Source organism: Rosa rugosa, chromosome 1 (assembly GCF_958449725.1).
Source record: "Rosa rugosa chromosome 1, drRosRugo1.1, whole genome shotgun sequence".
Classification (NCBI taxonomy): domain Eukaryota; kingdom Viridiplantae; phylum Streptophyta; class Magnoliopsida; order Rosales; family Rosaceae; genus Rosa; species Rosa rugosa.
The window spans coordinates 46,695,678-46,711,070 of NC_084820.1; the positions used below are offsets into that span (position 1 = coordinate 46,695,678).

Below are 15,393 nucleotides of genomic sequence, written 5' to 3' on the forward strand. Positions count from 1 at the left end.
TATTTGGTACTGCTTAACATTTTTTGAGTAACTTTTTTTTTTTTAACTGTAACATTTTATGATTATCAATAACTTTTAAAGCCTTGTCAATACACTTTCTCTTTACGGACCACTTCATGAAAGCAGCCTTTAAGTACGAGTTTTTGGTTATAGAATATTGATGTGATCAGAGGAGAGCATCTTAATGAAGTCTGTGCGCATCGTTTCTAGGAATGGAAAAAGAACAACCTTAAGGAATCAACTTCATTTGCAGAAACCAGGAGAAGCAGAAGTGCAGAACATTACAATAATATTAATTTAAGAAACTCATAGTGCTAATGAGGTACAGTAATGGATATTAAACTAATTAAAGCACCAAAATTACACTGATTTAGTTCTGATGGGAAACCTAACAAAATGCTAGGCAGCATATATAAATGGCTTACGGAACACATTGTTCTTAGGCCATGATGAAATTAAAAAAAAAAAAAAAAAACCCTAGCTAGCCAGCAGCCCGAATTAAAGCAAAATAATGATCGAGGAAATTAAAACTGGTGATGATGTCATTTCTCTTTCTCGCTCAGCAGCAATGCCTGCAATAAACATAGAAAACCCACTGTTTAATTGAGCAAGATTAAGATAAATTATTATATATACTATGGCGGTTAATTAATTTTGAATTACGTACCAAAAATTGGATTATTAAGAATTTCTTCTCTCTAGTATGTGTCTCTTGGGGCATTGCATCTAAAACATTCCATTCTGCTAGCAAAGTTATGCTCGTTGCATCCGAACCTGCATTTCCAAAAAGGAAGAGTCAGATGGTGAGTTAGAGCTCTAGAGAGAGATTCTTAAAGTACTTGTATCTATCTTGAAAAGCAGTCAAAGAAAGAGGAATTCAATATGCAAGTAATGAGCAACTAATAAACTAAAACTAGCTGAAAATTATATCATTGCACAGAACAGCTAGCTAGCCAAACCAAAAAGAGTAAAGATGTGCCCTAACGTATGTAGCCCACCATTACCAAGTAAAGTACCAAACCAGTTCTTCTAGCTAGCATAACTACCTGGTACAAATCCAATCTCCAGATTTCCATCCAGGCCGACCACCACCACCAGCGCCACCACCGCCATTTCCCAACCCGAAACCCCCCCGGGAGCGAGTCATTTCAGAGTCAAAGCCGCCACCACCGCCAGTAGCAGCAAACTCATCCTTGAAAGCACCACACTTGAAGCAGCTAGAGCGGCTGGCAAAATTGTGGGCCCCACAGTTGCCGGCAGCGCAGTACCAGTCACCAGGCCTCACATCCGAGCCAGTAGTTGCACTACCGAACCCGAACGAAGACCCTCCTCCTCCGAGCCTTCCACCATTAAAAGCCCCAAAGTCCAGTCCTCCTCCTCCTCCTCCAGACTTGACATCTCCACATCGCTGGCACGAGTCGCGCCTCTGGAAGTTGAGGTGCTGGCATGACCTGCAGTTCCAATCTCCTGGTCTGCTCATCTTTTGTTCTGCACATGTAAATGAAGAAATGTCAGATATTAATTAGAGGGTTAGGGTAAGAGAGCATCATGCATATTGTGAAAGATAAAGAAGAAAAACTAGTAGTGAAGTAACCTTGAGAGTTGAGACAATGTAATGAGTTGATGAGGAGAATGTGATGGTGAAGAGAAAAACCAGAAGGGAATATTGGTGAAGTAATGAGTCAGGAAGGGGTTTATATACAAATCTGAGGCCACAGCAAAAGGGAATAACTGGAGGGCCGTGTACTACTTTTTCGTATTCTTCAATTTGCAACCTTGATAAATGGAATCAGATAAATCTTATTAAAGGGAGAAAAAGAGAGAAGGAAGAACTCGATATTCCACGATTCCAAAAAGACTATGGGAGGATATTTTTGAATTTTGAATGTTTACTTTGGCTACTACACTGGTTCTTTATAGGGTTTCTTTAACGTGATAAATAATGCATGCATGTCCACACTATTGTCATGCTAGTACCATGACACTTCACAGTTATTTCTACTTTTCATGGGAAAGTAACTTACAAGTTAAGGCTCAATTACACTTCACAGTTATCACTACTTCATGGGAAAAATGTGATTCGTATTCCATATATATTTTTCATTACGTACGTAACATGTAATGATATATGATAATCTCAAGACCAAAACAAAAAAGTATCAATAACCTAAAGAGGGTTATTGCGGAAGAAATTTGGTCCTGAAACAAAAGTGTTTGCCATAGTACGTGTTAAACTATCAGATATATAGCTGTTTTCTCTTAAAGAACCTTCGAATTTACATGAATAAGCACTTAGGTTTCTTCTTTTACGAAAAAATTATACATAGTTCTAACAAAAACACTATCAATAAGTCATTTTCGAAATTTAAATATGATTGTTGATACACGTACTGCTTATGGTCATTAACTTCTTTAGAATACTATTTGGATATATAAGTTCAAGAAATATAAAAATGATATTGTTTGACAAGATAATGTATAAGATCCCATGTAGATTTTTACATTAGAGTTATGTAGTTAACAAAACTGTTCTTACAAAACATTCTTGATAAAATTTGATACTGTCAAATTCCAAATCAAGCTACCTTTTTTGTAACCAAATTAAGCTACATCACACAGGCATGCATGTGATGCTTTACATGCCTAAAAACTGTCTTGAAAAGAATGTATAATTAGCAATTAATTAAGGGAACAAAAGTCCCAAGATTTCACACAAAATATGTATAGCTAGCGAGCCCGCCATATCTTTAACAATCTGTTGAACTAGTTAGGTTTGACTAAAGTCGACAATTTTGATTCAGCCTTGCAGGTCTAGCATGCTACTCCCAACAATTCAGACCCACAAAAAAAGAAAATACAGATTCTGTAGCCCTATTACCACAACAAATCTACTAACAACCAAACCATGAACCTAGAAAGGTCCTTTGACCATGGCATTTGGGACCCTCGAGTTCACTAGCTAATATGGCATATCATATTGAAGTCCCAACGAACTATATGTAACACCCCTCCAAAAAAAAAAAAAAAACATAAAAACAAACCAGATGGCTGCTTGTTAGTGGACAATGTGGAATCCTAGTCAGCGTCTAATTGCATGAAATAGATATTCTTCTAATGGAACATAATTCTCTTAGCTTAGGGCCACTTCTTATCTTAATTGGATTCACCATTGTCTGGTCTCTTTCAATTTTACTTTGAGTATCCGCAGAAATTGACAGTCAATTTATTGGGAAAATTGATCTTGCTTTACAAATTTGAATATTCCTTTATTCCTATTAAGTTTCATAATTGCAGACAGGTAAAGTGGAGTAAAAAGAATATCCAGCTTAACCTAAAGGGTGGCCCGCTAGCAGTAAAAGGGTCAGAAGCCTAGCATAGAACAAGCAAAAAAATTACATCTGGACTTACCTGATGCTAGTATTTTGCAGATTTCTGTTCGTATTTGATTTCGTTTAAGCTCATGGAGCAAGTTACTGTAGGGTTTTGGTTCTCTATAAAAAATAAAAATAAAAGAAGAAGAATACTCTCAAAAGGGCCAAGAAACGTATACCTATATACATTATAAAGAGCATTGGATTAGGAGGGAATTGGTGGGAATATGAGTAAGGAGGAAATTGAAGGGAATAGTAACTTGGAAGAGAGAACCCGAAAAAGGAAAAAAAATGGTAAAACCAAAAACAGAAAAAGAAGCAAAATGGTGGGTTTCAATAAAGCAAAGCAAGTTCATGAAGCTGATGATGGAATAACAAGTCTTCGAGGTGTATTCATTTTGACCATCTTCTTTTTTTCTTTTTCTCTTTTCTTTGCTGCTGCGGCTACTGTTCCAATTTCTCTCTCCCTCTCCCTCTCTCTCACTAACCCTTTTAGGCTTTTATCTCTATCTCTCTCTCTCTCACTGGGATTCATAAAGAAGTTGTATGATAATAAGAGAGAGATGAGATCTGGCCTCCATTCTCTTGGAGAAGGGTAAAGGAGAAGAGAGGCAAACTGTAAAGAAGAGCAAATTAAAGAGAGGAGAAGTGGGCAGCTGATGATTCGATTCTCCTCGGGAATCGCTTCCATGCATGAATGACTACGACTAACTTATTCCCTTCCCTTTTGTTATATTCACCTCTCTTTTTCGCGCATTCATAGAGGCTATTTTAGCATTAGTTTGTTGAATGACTTGTTCTTCTTTCTTCTTCTATTTTTTTTTTTCAAAGAGTAGATTGATTTTAAGTAGTAATCGAAAATGTTACTTAAGCTAGCAGCATTATAAAGAATAACTTGTTCTACATAAAAGTACCAAGGAGATCGATGCCACTTCACCTTGTTTTTGTACTTCTTCATTTCTTACATGTATAACAAATGTTTTTATGTTTTCTCTTCTCTTTTCTTTTTCTAACGACTCAAGAATTATTTCTGATTTGGCAGAACTTTTGTATATATATATGAGCCTTATGGAGGCCTAAATCTTGAACCTTTTTTTTTTTTGGCAATCTCACTCTCTCTCTCTCTCTCTCTCTCTCCCTCCCTCCCTCCCTCCCTCTCTCCTCTAGAGGAGGTAAAGATCAGTGAGATCCACCATTTTTTTAGCTCTCACTAGGTTGCCATTCATATCTTATTTCTTCTAAGGATAAATGATTAAAAAACTAAGGGTGGAGAATTTAGAAAACTAAGGGAAGACAAACTCAATTCGGAAGAAGAGAAAAGGAGATTACATACTGATCACTAGAGAGAAAGGAGGAAGTTGTTACAGCTCGTAGCTAGAGTTACCAGCTCACTAATCAATTGGACCGAAAACGATAAGATTCTTCTCTTTTCACGTTCGTTTTTTTGGGGAATCTAGAGTTGACTATTTAATCAGTTCACTGTTCGAAGAAATTTCATTCACGTACGGAAGTTGTAGAGGATATTAAATTAGAGTTTGTTGAGACGCGGCATGCTGAAATTGGAGTTTATATGTGACGCAGACGGATTGATAACTAGGTTTACCAGCAATAAACCTAAGCAAAAGGGTTCTGGAGTCCACCAGAGATAAAAAGAGAATAATCTCAATTTTATTGATAATAAGATAAAAGATGCGTTCTGCAGCCTTAAGGCGGCTTATTTATAAGAAAATAAACCCTAGGGCGACTAACAATGAAACCCTAAAGCCCATGGGTAAAAACAAAAACAACCCAAAAATAACTAGGAAAACCAAAACACCGGAAAATAGAAAAATGCAGTTTTGAGGCCCTAAACGACCCCGAAAGCCCGAAAAAGGTCACAGGTCGTGGCAAAGCGACGAGTTTGATTTCTGGCGCGATTCCCTTTCCAGAAAGGTAAGGTGCGTCCCAAACGGACTCCGTGGAGCTGTTTCGCGTCTACTAGTCACTTTTCGTTTTCCTCCTTTAGCACGATCCAACTGTTCTTCAAATTGGGCTGCCATCTGTTCTGCATTAGTCTCCTCCACCTCCGAAGAACTCGACCCCGAGTTCCCTTCAGGATAAAGAGCCTCATCTTCACGAAACTCATGCAGGTCAGCAACATTGAAAGTGTTAGAAATGCCCATCGAATCTGGAAGTGCAACAACATAAGCATTATCATTGATCTTCTTCACCACTTTAAAAGGACCATATTTTCTGGGCTTCAGCTTGTTATAGGTACCAACAGGAAATCTCTCCTTCCTCAGGAACACCATCACGTCATCACCCTCTTAGAACACTTTTACTCTGCGATGTTTATCAGCTGCAGCTTTATACTTAGCATTAGTTGCTTCCAGCTTGGCCTTAACTTCGTCTCGAACAGCCTGCACATCTCTAGCCATGCCCTAAGCAGCAACACTAACACCAGGAACCTTAGGAAGCTTTACCAAATCCACCACATGTCGAGGAACAGCAGTATAAACTAATGAGAATGGGGACTTCCCTGTTGCACTATGTACATCACTGTTATAAGCAAACTCCACCTATGGCAAAGCATAATCCCACTGTTTGGGCCTATCTCCACAAACACTCCGAACCATGTTACCCAAAGTTCGATTAGTGACCTCTGTCTGTCCATCAGTTTGAGGATGAGCTGTGCTGCTACGGTTCAAGGCTGTTCCAAACATTCTCCACAACGTAAGCCAAAAGTGACTAAGGAATTTCGTGTCTCTATCAGAGGTGATGGACTTGGGCACTCAATGCAAACGAACCACCTCCCTGAAAAACAGTTTGGCTATATTGGACGCATCAGCAGTCTTCTTACAAGCTATAAAGTGCGCCATCTTAGAGAACCTGTCAACTACCACAAACACAGAATCCACACCTCTTTGGGTACGGGGTAATCCCAGCACAAAATCCATAGCAAGATCCTGCCAAATATCATCAGGAACAGGTAAAGGAAGATAAACTCCTGTGTTTTGGGACTGACCCTTAGAAACCTGGCAGGTGTAGCACTTCCTCACGATAGTTCCTGCATCCTTTTTCAACTGTGGCCAGAAATACCTCTCCTCAAGGCTAGCAATAGTTTTGTCTCGGCCCAAGTGTCCACTCAAACCCCCTCCATGCAGATCTCTAATCAGTTTCTCTCTCAACGAAGGACTAGGGATACAGAGTCGATTGCCTTTGAATAAATATCCTTCATTCACATAAAAATCTGCAACTGCATTATTGCTACTGCACTTGGTCCAGATCTCCTTAAAATCAGTATCTTCCTCATACAACTCTTTCAAGAGCTCAAACCCCACAATCTCCTGGGCTAAAGTGACCAGCAAGGAAGCCCTCCTACTCAAAGCATCTGCCACCTTATTAAGAGTACCAGATTTATGTTGAATCACAAAAGGGAATTTCTGCAGAAAACTCACCCACCTTGCATGCATCTTATTCACAGTTTTCTGACTGTTAAGGTACTTCAAGGCTTGATGATCCGTGAACAGTACGAATTCTCTCTGAATCAAGTAGTGTTAATGTCTAAAAGTCCGGCGGTAGCTGAACCTTTGTTAACGCTGATCCGGTGAGCGGATCGATACTTGTGGTGCTCTCAAAGCCTCCGCTACCTGTCAAGTAAAATACAAAGGGCGTCAGAGGGAGACCGCGTTGGGCGGTCTTCAACTCTCCGATGCCTAAGTTAGTCAATGTATTTATGTTGACAAAGTAACAGTAGGTAAGTATTGAATGCGTAATTAATGAGGAGAGAGGAGAGAACCTTTTATAGGTGAGGAAGAGGTTGATCTTCTCTTTGTTTTCGATGTGGGACTGATATGCTTCAGTTCCCAGTTTCAGAAGCTTCTGATGCTATCTTGGCGCGATGCGTAGCGGCGCGTCGGCGGCGATCTGGAGGTGATCCGACGCTGAGGTTGTAGCCCGCCTGGCGGTGTGTCTGCATGTCATTCCTTTGGTTGGAATTAGTACCTTTGGCGGTACAATGAGCGTGGCCCATTATAGCTAATTATGCTTGCAAATGTACATGTATGTACAAGTCCCCAGTCAAGGAGGGCAATCTTGGTTGGGGAGTTGCTCGGCGGTTTGAAGCGTTTTCTTCCGCTAGACTTGCAAGAGCATAATTAGCGTCAGTGCGTTGTCAACCATGGATTTAATGAGCAAACGCTTTATACCATTTCGGGTGGGCCCCTGCTAGGCCCCCCAGGGAGTCCCCCACTCCCTGGCTAAGATAGACCTCCGGATGGTCGGCAAATTGTTTGTTGAGGGGGAGCTGCACGGAGCAGAGGGTGTTGAGTAGCGAACTCAATCTTAGTACCCGAGTGACGGGGGTCAACGTGCCTGATCAGGGCCGTTGTAGACTGTTGACAAGTCCCCGTGTCCCGTAGGGACGGTCTGACCGTAACGCCGCGTGGCGGGCGTTGTCAAAGTGAGGCGTGGCCTCGGGATCCGCCGCTGGCAGATATCCCCCCGCTGAATGTAGCAGGAAGCAGCGTCCAGTAGACGTGCCAGGCGGTACTTCATTGAGCGATATTGCGCTGAACAAAGCACGCAGCTTGCAAGATGAGAAGGGGGTTCTGCTAGAGGTGTGTAGCGGAAGACGCCCCGCTTGCAGGATGGCAAGGAAGAAGTTCCGCTGGCGGGGTTTCCCTCAGCGGAGACTTCGTCACTTGGAAGATGACAAGGGAGAAGTTCCGCTGGCGGGGTTTCGCTCAGCGGAGACTTCGTCACTTGGAAGGTGACAAGGAAGAAGTTCCGCTGGCGGGGTTTCGCTCAGCGGAGACTTCGTCACCTGGAAGGTGATAAAGGACAAGTTCCGCTGGCGGGGTTTCGCTCAGCGGAGACTTCGTCACCTGGAAGGTGATAAAGGACAAGTTCCGCTGGCGGGGTTTCGCTCAGCGGAGACTTCGTCACTTGGAAGGTAACAAGGGAGAAGTTCCGCTGGCGGGGTTTCGCTCAGCGGAGACTTCGTCACTTGGAAGGTGACAAAGGAGAAGTTCCGCTGGCGGGGTTTCGCTCAGCGGAGACTTCGTCACTTGGAAGGTGACAAAGGAGAAGTTCCGCTGGCGGGGTTTCGCTCAGCGGAGACTTCGTCACTTGGAAGGTGACAAAGGAGAAGTTCCGCTGGCGGGGTTTCGCTCAGCGGAGACTTTGGAGGGTTGGGGAAGTCATCCCAAGTAGTTACTTCCACCAGACGCTTCGTCTAGTGGTGGTTGACACGTGTCCAACCCGCAGAGGGTTAGCGTGTGGAGGCTTGTCTCCTAACCTGGCCGTCTTCTCGCCATAAATGATAGTAATTATGGATTTCGTAACCGAGGCGTCGCCTCGGTTAATCCGGAGAGTAAGTGGAGGTCTCTGACACGTGTACGGCTGTCGTGTGATGTCGTTTTTTAGCGGACGGCTGAGAACGCGCTGATGTTGACATAAAAGGGGGGGAAACCCAGCGAGATTTGACACTTTGGTAAAAGCTTCAAACTCACAGTCGTCGTCTTCTCGCTCTTTTCGTCCGAGACTGAAGAAAGAGGTTGCCGGAGCTTGGAGATACCGTTCCCAGAGAAACGACGATCTCACCCCCCTAAGATTACTGTGCACCATCGTATCGTAGGCTTCACCACCGAGGTTGGTATCTGGATTCCCTTTTCCCTGTTTCATCGGATCTGTCATTTTCTGGGTTTTGTTGTTTTTGGTTTTTTTGGGATGATTTCTGTTTTTCTTTGGCGTGTTCTGAGGTGTAAAGTGAGATTTGGGGGGGTTGGGTTATGGTGGTTGGCAGAGAGTTGGCGTTTAGGGATTTGCTAGATGGTTGAATCTGGGTTGAGTGCGTTTGTTCTTATTTTGGCATTTTCTGGGTAAATTGTTCTTGATGCTCTTGGCTATAACTGATGTATGAATAGGCTAGATCTGTGTTTGTGCTAACTGGTGTGGGTTTTAGGGTTTGGGATGGCTAACGTCATAGAGATTTCGAGCAGTGAGGATTCCGGGTCTGACGTGTCGTTCAGCGCGGCGGATAGAATATTTATTGACTCGTTGCGTCCGTCTGCCCATGCAGGAACCTCACTGCCAGAACCGCTAGAGGTTGAGCCGCTACAGACCATACCTTGGGAAGTAGCCATGGGTCGTACATCACGTCCAGAGAGCTCTAGGGCGGGTGAGGCTGTTGCGGCCAAAGCTAGGCGCGATGAGCGGTTGGCAAGCAACAGCGCTGCCAGCGGCTCCGCTGGGGAAGAGGAAACAGCGGGGGAGGACGCTGAGTCAGCGTGGTTCCTCCAGGATGGCACCCCTGTTGACGAGGCAGGAGGGCGGATGAATGTTGTTGCCGTTACTAGGATGAAGCGGACGTTCCGGCTGCCGGGCTCGGTGAAACTGCGCCCGCCAACGGCGGATGAGAAGGCGTCGATTCTCCCGAAGGGGTTTGCCGCCGTTCACGAGGCGATATTCCGCCAAGGAGTGACACTCCCGCTGGTGCCCAACCTTCAGATTCTGGTGTGCGAGTTTGGCCTTGCCTTTGGTCAAGTCTGCCCCAACGTGTGGCGGTTGATGCTGGCGTTAAACTCTCCGTGGCGGTTGTCCGGATGTGAAGGGCCTACGGTGGCGGAGGTTCTTCATTTCTACGAGCTGGTCTATGTGAAGCGCCAGGGTTGCAGAGGGCAAGTGAACTTGAGCCGCCACCAGGGAGCGCCCAAGCTGATCGAGAATCTAAGGGATTCAATGTCCTACTGGCGGGGGACCTTCTGCGTCGCCACAGAGGGGTGGGAGTATCAGGCTGGGGCGAACGAGGAAGGGCCGACGTTTAGGATTAAGTCGGAGTTCCAACCTATCCGAGGTTGGTAACCAGTTTCCGCTGGACGTAGCTGGCGGGTTCTTGTATGTTGCAGACTTGGTACTTTTACTAATGGACTTGTGTTTATGCAGCGGGACTGCAGTACAACCTAACGCGCGAGGAGGAGTGTCGCGTGGCGCGGATCAGAGGTTGTTGGCGGAACCGCAACTTGCTGGACTTCCGACTTCTGACTGGCTGGGAGTTGTTAGTCGAGCAGAAACTTACTCACTCCGTTGGTAAGAAATTTCCGCCAGACTGCCCCTTTTTTTTTGTAATAAGTAGCCGAGACTGACCGGTTTATTTATATTTTTTTTTAGAAACTCCGCCAGGCAATAAAGCCAGCCGCGACGCTTTCGAAAAAGCGATGGATCGTGCGGAGGTTGACAACTTCCTGGAGACGATGTACGCCGAGGGTCTGGCGGCCCAGAAGACCCTGGTGAACCCCGAGACCCTGGCGGTAAGCCAGTCCGAGGTTCCTCTGGTGCTGCCAATGCCACACCACTCCCATCTGGGTGCCGACGGCCTGCCCGTCGTTCAAGCTGGGGTTCCCGTGGCAGGCGGCAAAAAGGGGGCCGCAACAGTGGCTGCCCAAAAGGAAAGGGTACCCGCCAACAGGCGTGGTTCCCAGAAAGAAAGATAGGTGCAGCCGCTAGGGATTGTCACCGCGCCAAGGGAGGAGCCGCCGGCGAGGAACACAAGGGCGCTCGAGAGGAAGCGCCGGAAGATAGACTCCCCCGACTAGGAAGAGGGGGAGGATGTGGAGACTGTCGGGGCCCGGCAGCCGAAGAAAGCCCGTCAAGCCCGGTCGAAAGCTGCTGTGGTGGACGGGGAGGCGCCCGCCGCCAGTGACTTGGACTCCTTCGCCGCCTACACGGAGTTTATGACGGATGGTGAGCGGGAGTTCCTCTTCCATCTGTGCGAAAGGCTAGGGTTTGGCGGCCTAGCGGGATCTCGCGCCCGACAGCGATTGACCAATCGGCCTACAGCTCGGCGTTTGGTCAGATTTCAGCTGGGCTGCACGACATGTTTGAGGCGGCGAAGAAGCAGCCTCTGGTCGAAGGGGAGCTCAGGGAGGAGATTGAAAGCCTCCAGGGAGCTGGCGGAGGCGAGGGAGAAGCTGGCGGAGACAGAAAGGCAGCTGGCCAAGGCGAAATGTGACTTTGCCGACGCCCGTGGTAAGCTCAACGTGGCCATCGAGCGGGACTTGGAGAGGAATGAACGCGTCTCCAAGTTGGAGCAGGACGTCGCGCTGCTGCAGGAGCGGATTGCCGCTAAGGACAAGAAACTCATTATCGTGCAGCGGGAGTCCGCCGCCAGGATGACGGAGCTGAAGCGGCTGGAAGGCCAGGTTGCCCGCTTGAGGGCTGAAGGGGATACTGCCGCTGCCGCCGCTGTTGAAGCATTCAAGCAGTCGGCGGAGTATGTGAAGGCGATGACCGAGTCAGCGAAGGCTGGGGCCCTTGCAAACATAGACATGTTGAAACGGAAGGGTGCCATCGACTTCGCCAAAGCGTCACAGCCTGATGCGCCGCCGGCCAAGAGTGCCCCACCGGAGAAAGATGTCGTGCCTGCCCCAGCGGGAGGCGCCCGCTCAAGCAGTGGAGAAAGTGGCGCACATCAAACGGAAGGGTCCCAGCAGACTCCCAACCCCACCCCGTCGGAGGTGTCGCGTGCTGGATTCCTAGCGGCGCACACCCGGGCGGACGACACCATAGAGACCCCAAGTCCGACAGCGCGAGGGTCCGATCAAACGAGTCGAGCGATCGTGCCGCCGCCTGCTGAAGCAGAAGATGCCGAGGGCAACCCCTGAAGCCAGCTGGGACCGCACTAGATTCTCTTATTATAATTTTTTTTGTAGCCGCTGAGGCATAACAATTTGTAATGAATGTTGCGAAATGAAATGAAGTTTTGAATTGGTGTTTGCTATGATGTGTTTGTACTGCTAGTACTTTGAGTTATATTTTTCTTTTGTCAATCAATGAAACAGTAAAGGAATTAAGATTGGTCCAAGTGCACCACGTAGCGGACGAGGTCCGCTGACGATTTCTGGCGTTGCCAGTTGCCCTCAGTGCTAGACTTGGTAACAATGGTTTGAATAATTCCTCGTTTCATTGATAGATGATTGATCAGTGTGTACAAAAGTGGGGTAGTACCCGTTAGGTAGCTTCCCTTAGCTAAATATTGAACAAAAATTTAGCTAAGTCAAGATGCTCCTGGGTAGCGGTCTGACTATTTGTAGTGATACCGAAGGTGTTCGGTATTCCAAGGGTGGGTCGACATGACGCCATCCTTGTCCATTAAGTAGAAGGTGCCTGGGCTAACGACTTCCACAATTTTGTATGGGCCTTCCCAAGTTGGGCGGAGTTTTGTTGGTGGCGGAATGACTTCCTTCATTACCCAGTCCCCCAATTGGAGGTTCCGGGCCTTGACTCTGGCGTTGTAGAAACGCGATACCAGCCTTTTGTTTTGCAAGTTGTGCAAATGGGCCTTGTGTCTTTTTTCTTCTAGGAGGTCCCTGTCCAAGTTGACGCCGTCGCTGTTGGTGTCTGGGCAGTAGCCTTCGACCCTAGCAGTAGGCTGAGTTACTTCAATAGGTAGGACCGCCTCTGTGCCGAACATCATACAGAAAGGAGTTTCGCCGGTGGCGGTAGTTGGAGTTGTCCGGATGGCCCATAGGACTTCTGGAAGCTTCTCCGCCCACAAACCCTTGGCGTCGTCGAGCTTCTTTTTTAGCAGCTTCTTGATTATCTTGTTTGCTGCTTCGACCTGGCCGTTTGTTTGGGGATGGGCGACGGATGCAAAACTTAACTTGGTGCCCAAGTTGGTGGTGAACGATATGAGTTCTTTGTTGTTGAACTGTGTACCGTTGTCTGTAATGATTGTATGTGGGACACCGTAGCGGCAGTAGATGTTCTTCCAGAGGAATCGAATGACCTTGGCGGTAGTTATTGCCGTCAGTGGCTCCGCCTCTATCCACTTGCTGTTGTAGTCGATGGCGACGATGATGTACTTGAATTGGCCATTGGCGGTTTGGAACTTTTTCATCAAATCGAGGCCCCACATGGAGTGAATCTAAGGGCCGATGATGACTGACAGTGGTTCTGCCGGTGCATGTGGGAGATCTGCAAACTGTTGTCATTTGTGGCAAGACCTCGAAATTCGCCGGGCATCATCACCAAGTGTGGGCCAGAAGTAGCCCTGTCGCAATGTGCGGTTGGCCAAGGATCTGGCGCCTGAGTGGTTTCCACATTCTCCGCCATGGATTTCCGCTAGGACGACCTTTCCCTCCTCTGGGGTTAGACAGCGGAGGTTGGTATGGGTGAATCCTTGGTGGTAAAGCTTGCCATTCTGGATGTTGTAGCGGGTTGCTCTCCGCTTGAGCTGTCTTGCCTGGACCTTATCTTCTGGCATTGTGCCGCTGCGCTTGTATGCAATGATCTCGTCCATCCAGCTGGGGTTGACTTCAATGTTGAAGATCTCCGCCAGGGTCTTTGTGATGCTTGGCTTGTCAAGGCACTCCACCCTTGTGTCGGCTGGACTTTGATGTGGCTGGGCGGTTGCCAGTCTCGCCAGTGAATCAGCCTTGGCGTTCTTTTCCCTGGGGATTTGTGTGATGGTGTGAAATTTGAACTTTTTTAGCAACGTTTTGACGTACCCCAAATATGCTTCTAACTGCTGGTCCTTAGCTTGGAAGCTGTCGTTGACCTGGTTAACGACTAATTGAGAGTCGCTGAATATGTTGACGCTGTCAGCCCCTGAGTCAATGGCGAGGAGCAGACCGGCGATGAGTGCCTCGTACTCCGCCATGTTGTTTGAAGCTTTGAAGTTGACTCCGGCGCCGCTGGCCTTGATGCTGTCTGCCCCGGGTCCTGTTAAGATGACTCCGGCGCCGCTGGCCTTGGCGCTGGCGGAGCCGTCCACATGCAGGTTCCAATCTGACTGTAGGGGAGTTGCCTCCTCAACGGTTACCATTTCTGTTCCGGGCTCTGTCTCAGTACCGGGTTCTGGCTGACGCTCGGTGAGTTCAGCGATGAAGTCCGCCACTGCCTGGCCCTTCATGACGGTTCTTGGCTTGTATTCTATGTCGAACTCGCTGAGCTCAATGGCCCACTTGCTGAGGCGCCCCGAGTGTTCAGGGTTCTGCATCACTTGCCTCAGCGGCTGATTGGTTAACACATGGATCGTGTGAGCTTGGAAGTATTGGCGGAGGCGTCTGGCGGCAACGATAAGTGCGAGGGCCAGTTGCTCCAAGGGAGGATATCTTGTTTCTGCTCCGTTCATGCCTCTGCCGGCGTAGAACACTGGGAGCTCATCTTGGCCTTCCCGCCGGACAATGGCGCAACTTACCGCCGAGACCGCTAGGTATATGAATAGTGTTTCTCCTTGCACAGGGACAGAAAGGAGAGGGACTGCCGCCAGGTATTCCTTCAGGCCCTGGAACGCCGCCTGACACTCTGGGTTCCAGTCGATGACCTTCTTGTGAGTTGTTTTGAGGAGTTTGAAGAATGGGGCACACTTATCAGTGAGTCGAGAGATGAATCGAGAAAAGGCGGTTAACTTGCCCTGGAGGACTTGGACGTCCACCTTATACTCGGGGTCCGCTAGGTTAAGGATGGCATGTACCTTATCCGGGTTAGCCTCGATACCTCGCTCGCTGACGATGTAACCCAGAAATTTGCTAGCGGTGACCGCAAAGAAACATTTTTCTGGGTTGAGGCGCATACCATAGGCCAGGAGGATGGTTACTATGATCCTGAGGTTTGCCACATGTCCGCTGGCCTTTATGCTCTTAACTAGCATGTCGTCCACGTAGACCTCGATGATTTTTCCCAGATGCTCAGTGAACATGGCGTTCATCAACCGCTGGTAAGTTGCACCGGCGTTCTTCAGACCGAAAGGCATGACATTGTAGCAGTAGAGGCCTTTGTCGGTGGTGAAGGTGGTGCATTCCTGGTCGCTGGGGTGCATCTTGATCTGATTGTATCCGGAGAAAGCGTCCATCATGCTGAGGAGCTCATGTCCGGCAGTTGAATCGACTAGCTGATCGATACGAGGTAGCGGGAAACTATCCTTTGGGCATGCCTTGTTGAGATTTTTGAAGTCGACACACATCCGCCACTTGCCGCTGGGCTTTTTGACCATTACCAAATTTGAGATCGATCCACTGGGGATAGATGACTTGGCGGATGA

General features: G+C 47.3%; 1 protein-coding gene across 1 annotated transcript; it reads right to left on the reverse strand.

Annotated features, from left to right (window-relative positions):
• Nucleotides 1–245: 245 nt before the first annotated feature.
• LOC133739094 (uncharacterized) lies at nucleotides 246–1,773 on the reverse strand. Its single transcript, XM_062166819.1, has 4 exons — nucleotides 1,595–1,773; nucleotides 1,047–1,488; nucleotides 668–774; nucleotides 246–572 (listed from the first exon to the last, which is right to left on the reverse strand). The coding sequence occupies exons 2-3, from the start codon at nucleotides 1,478–1,480 to the stop codon at nucleotides 699–701; spliced, it is 510 nt and encodes a 169-aa protein (XP_062022803.1). The 5' UTR covers nucleotides 1,481–1,488; nucleotides 1,595–1,773; the 3' UTR covers nucleotides 246–572; nucleotides 668–698.
• Nucleotides 1,774–15,393: the final 13,620 nt, after the last annotated feature.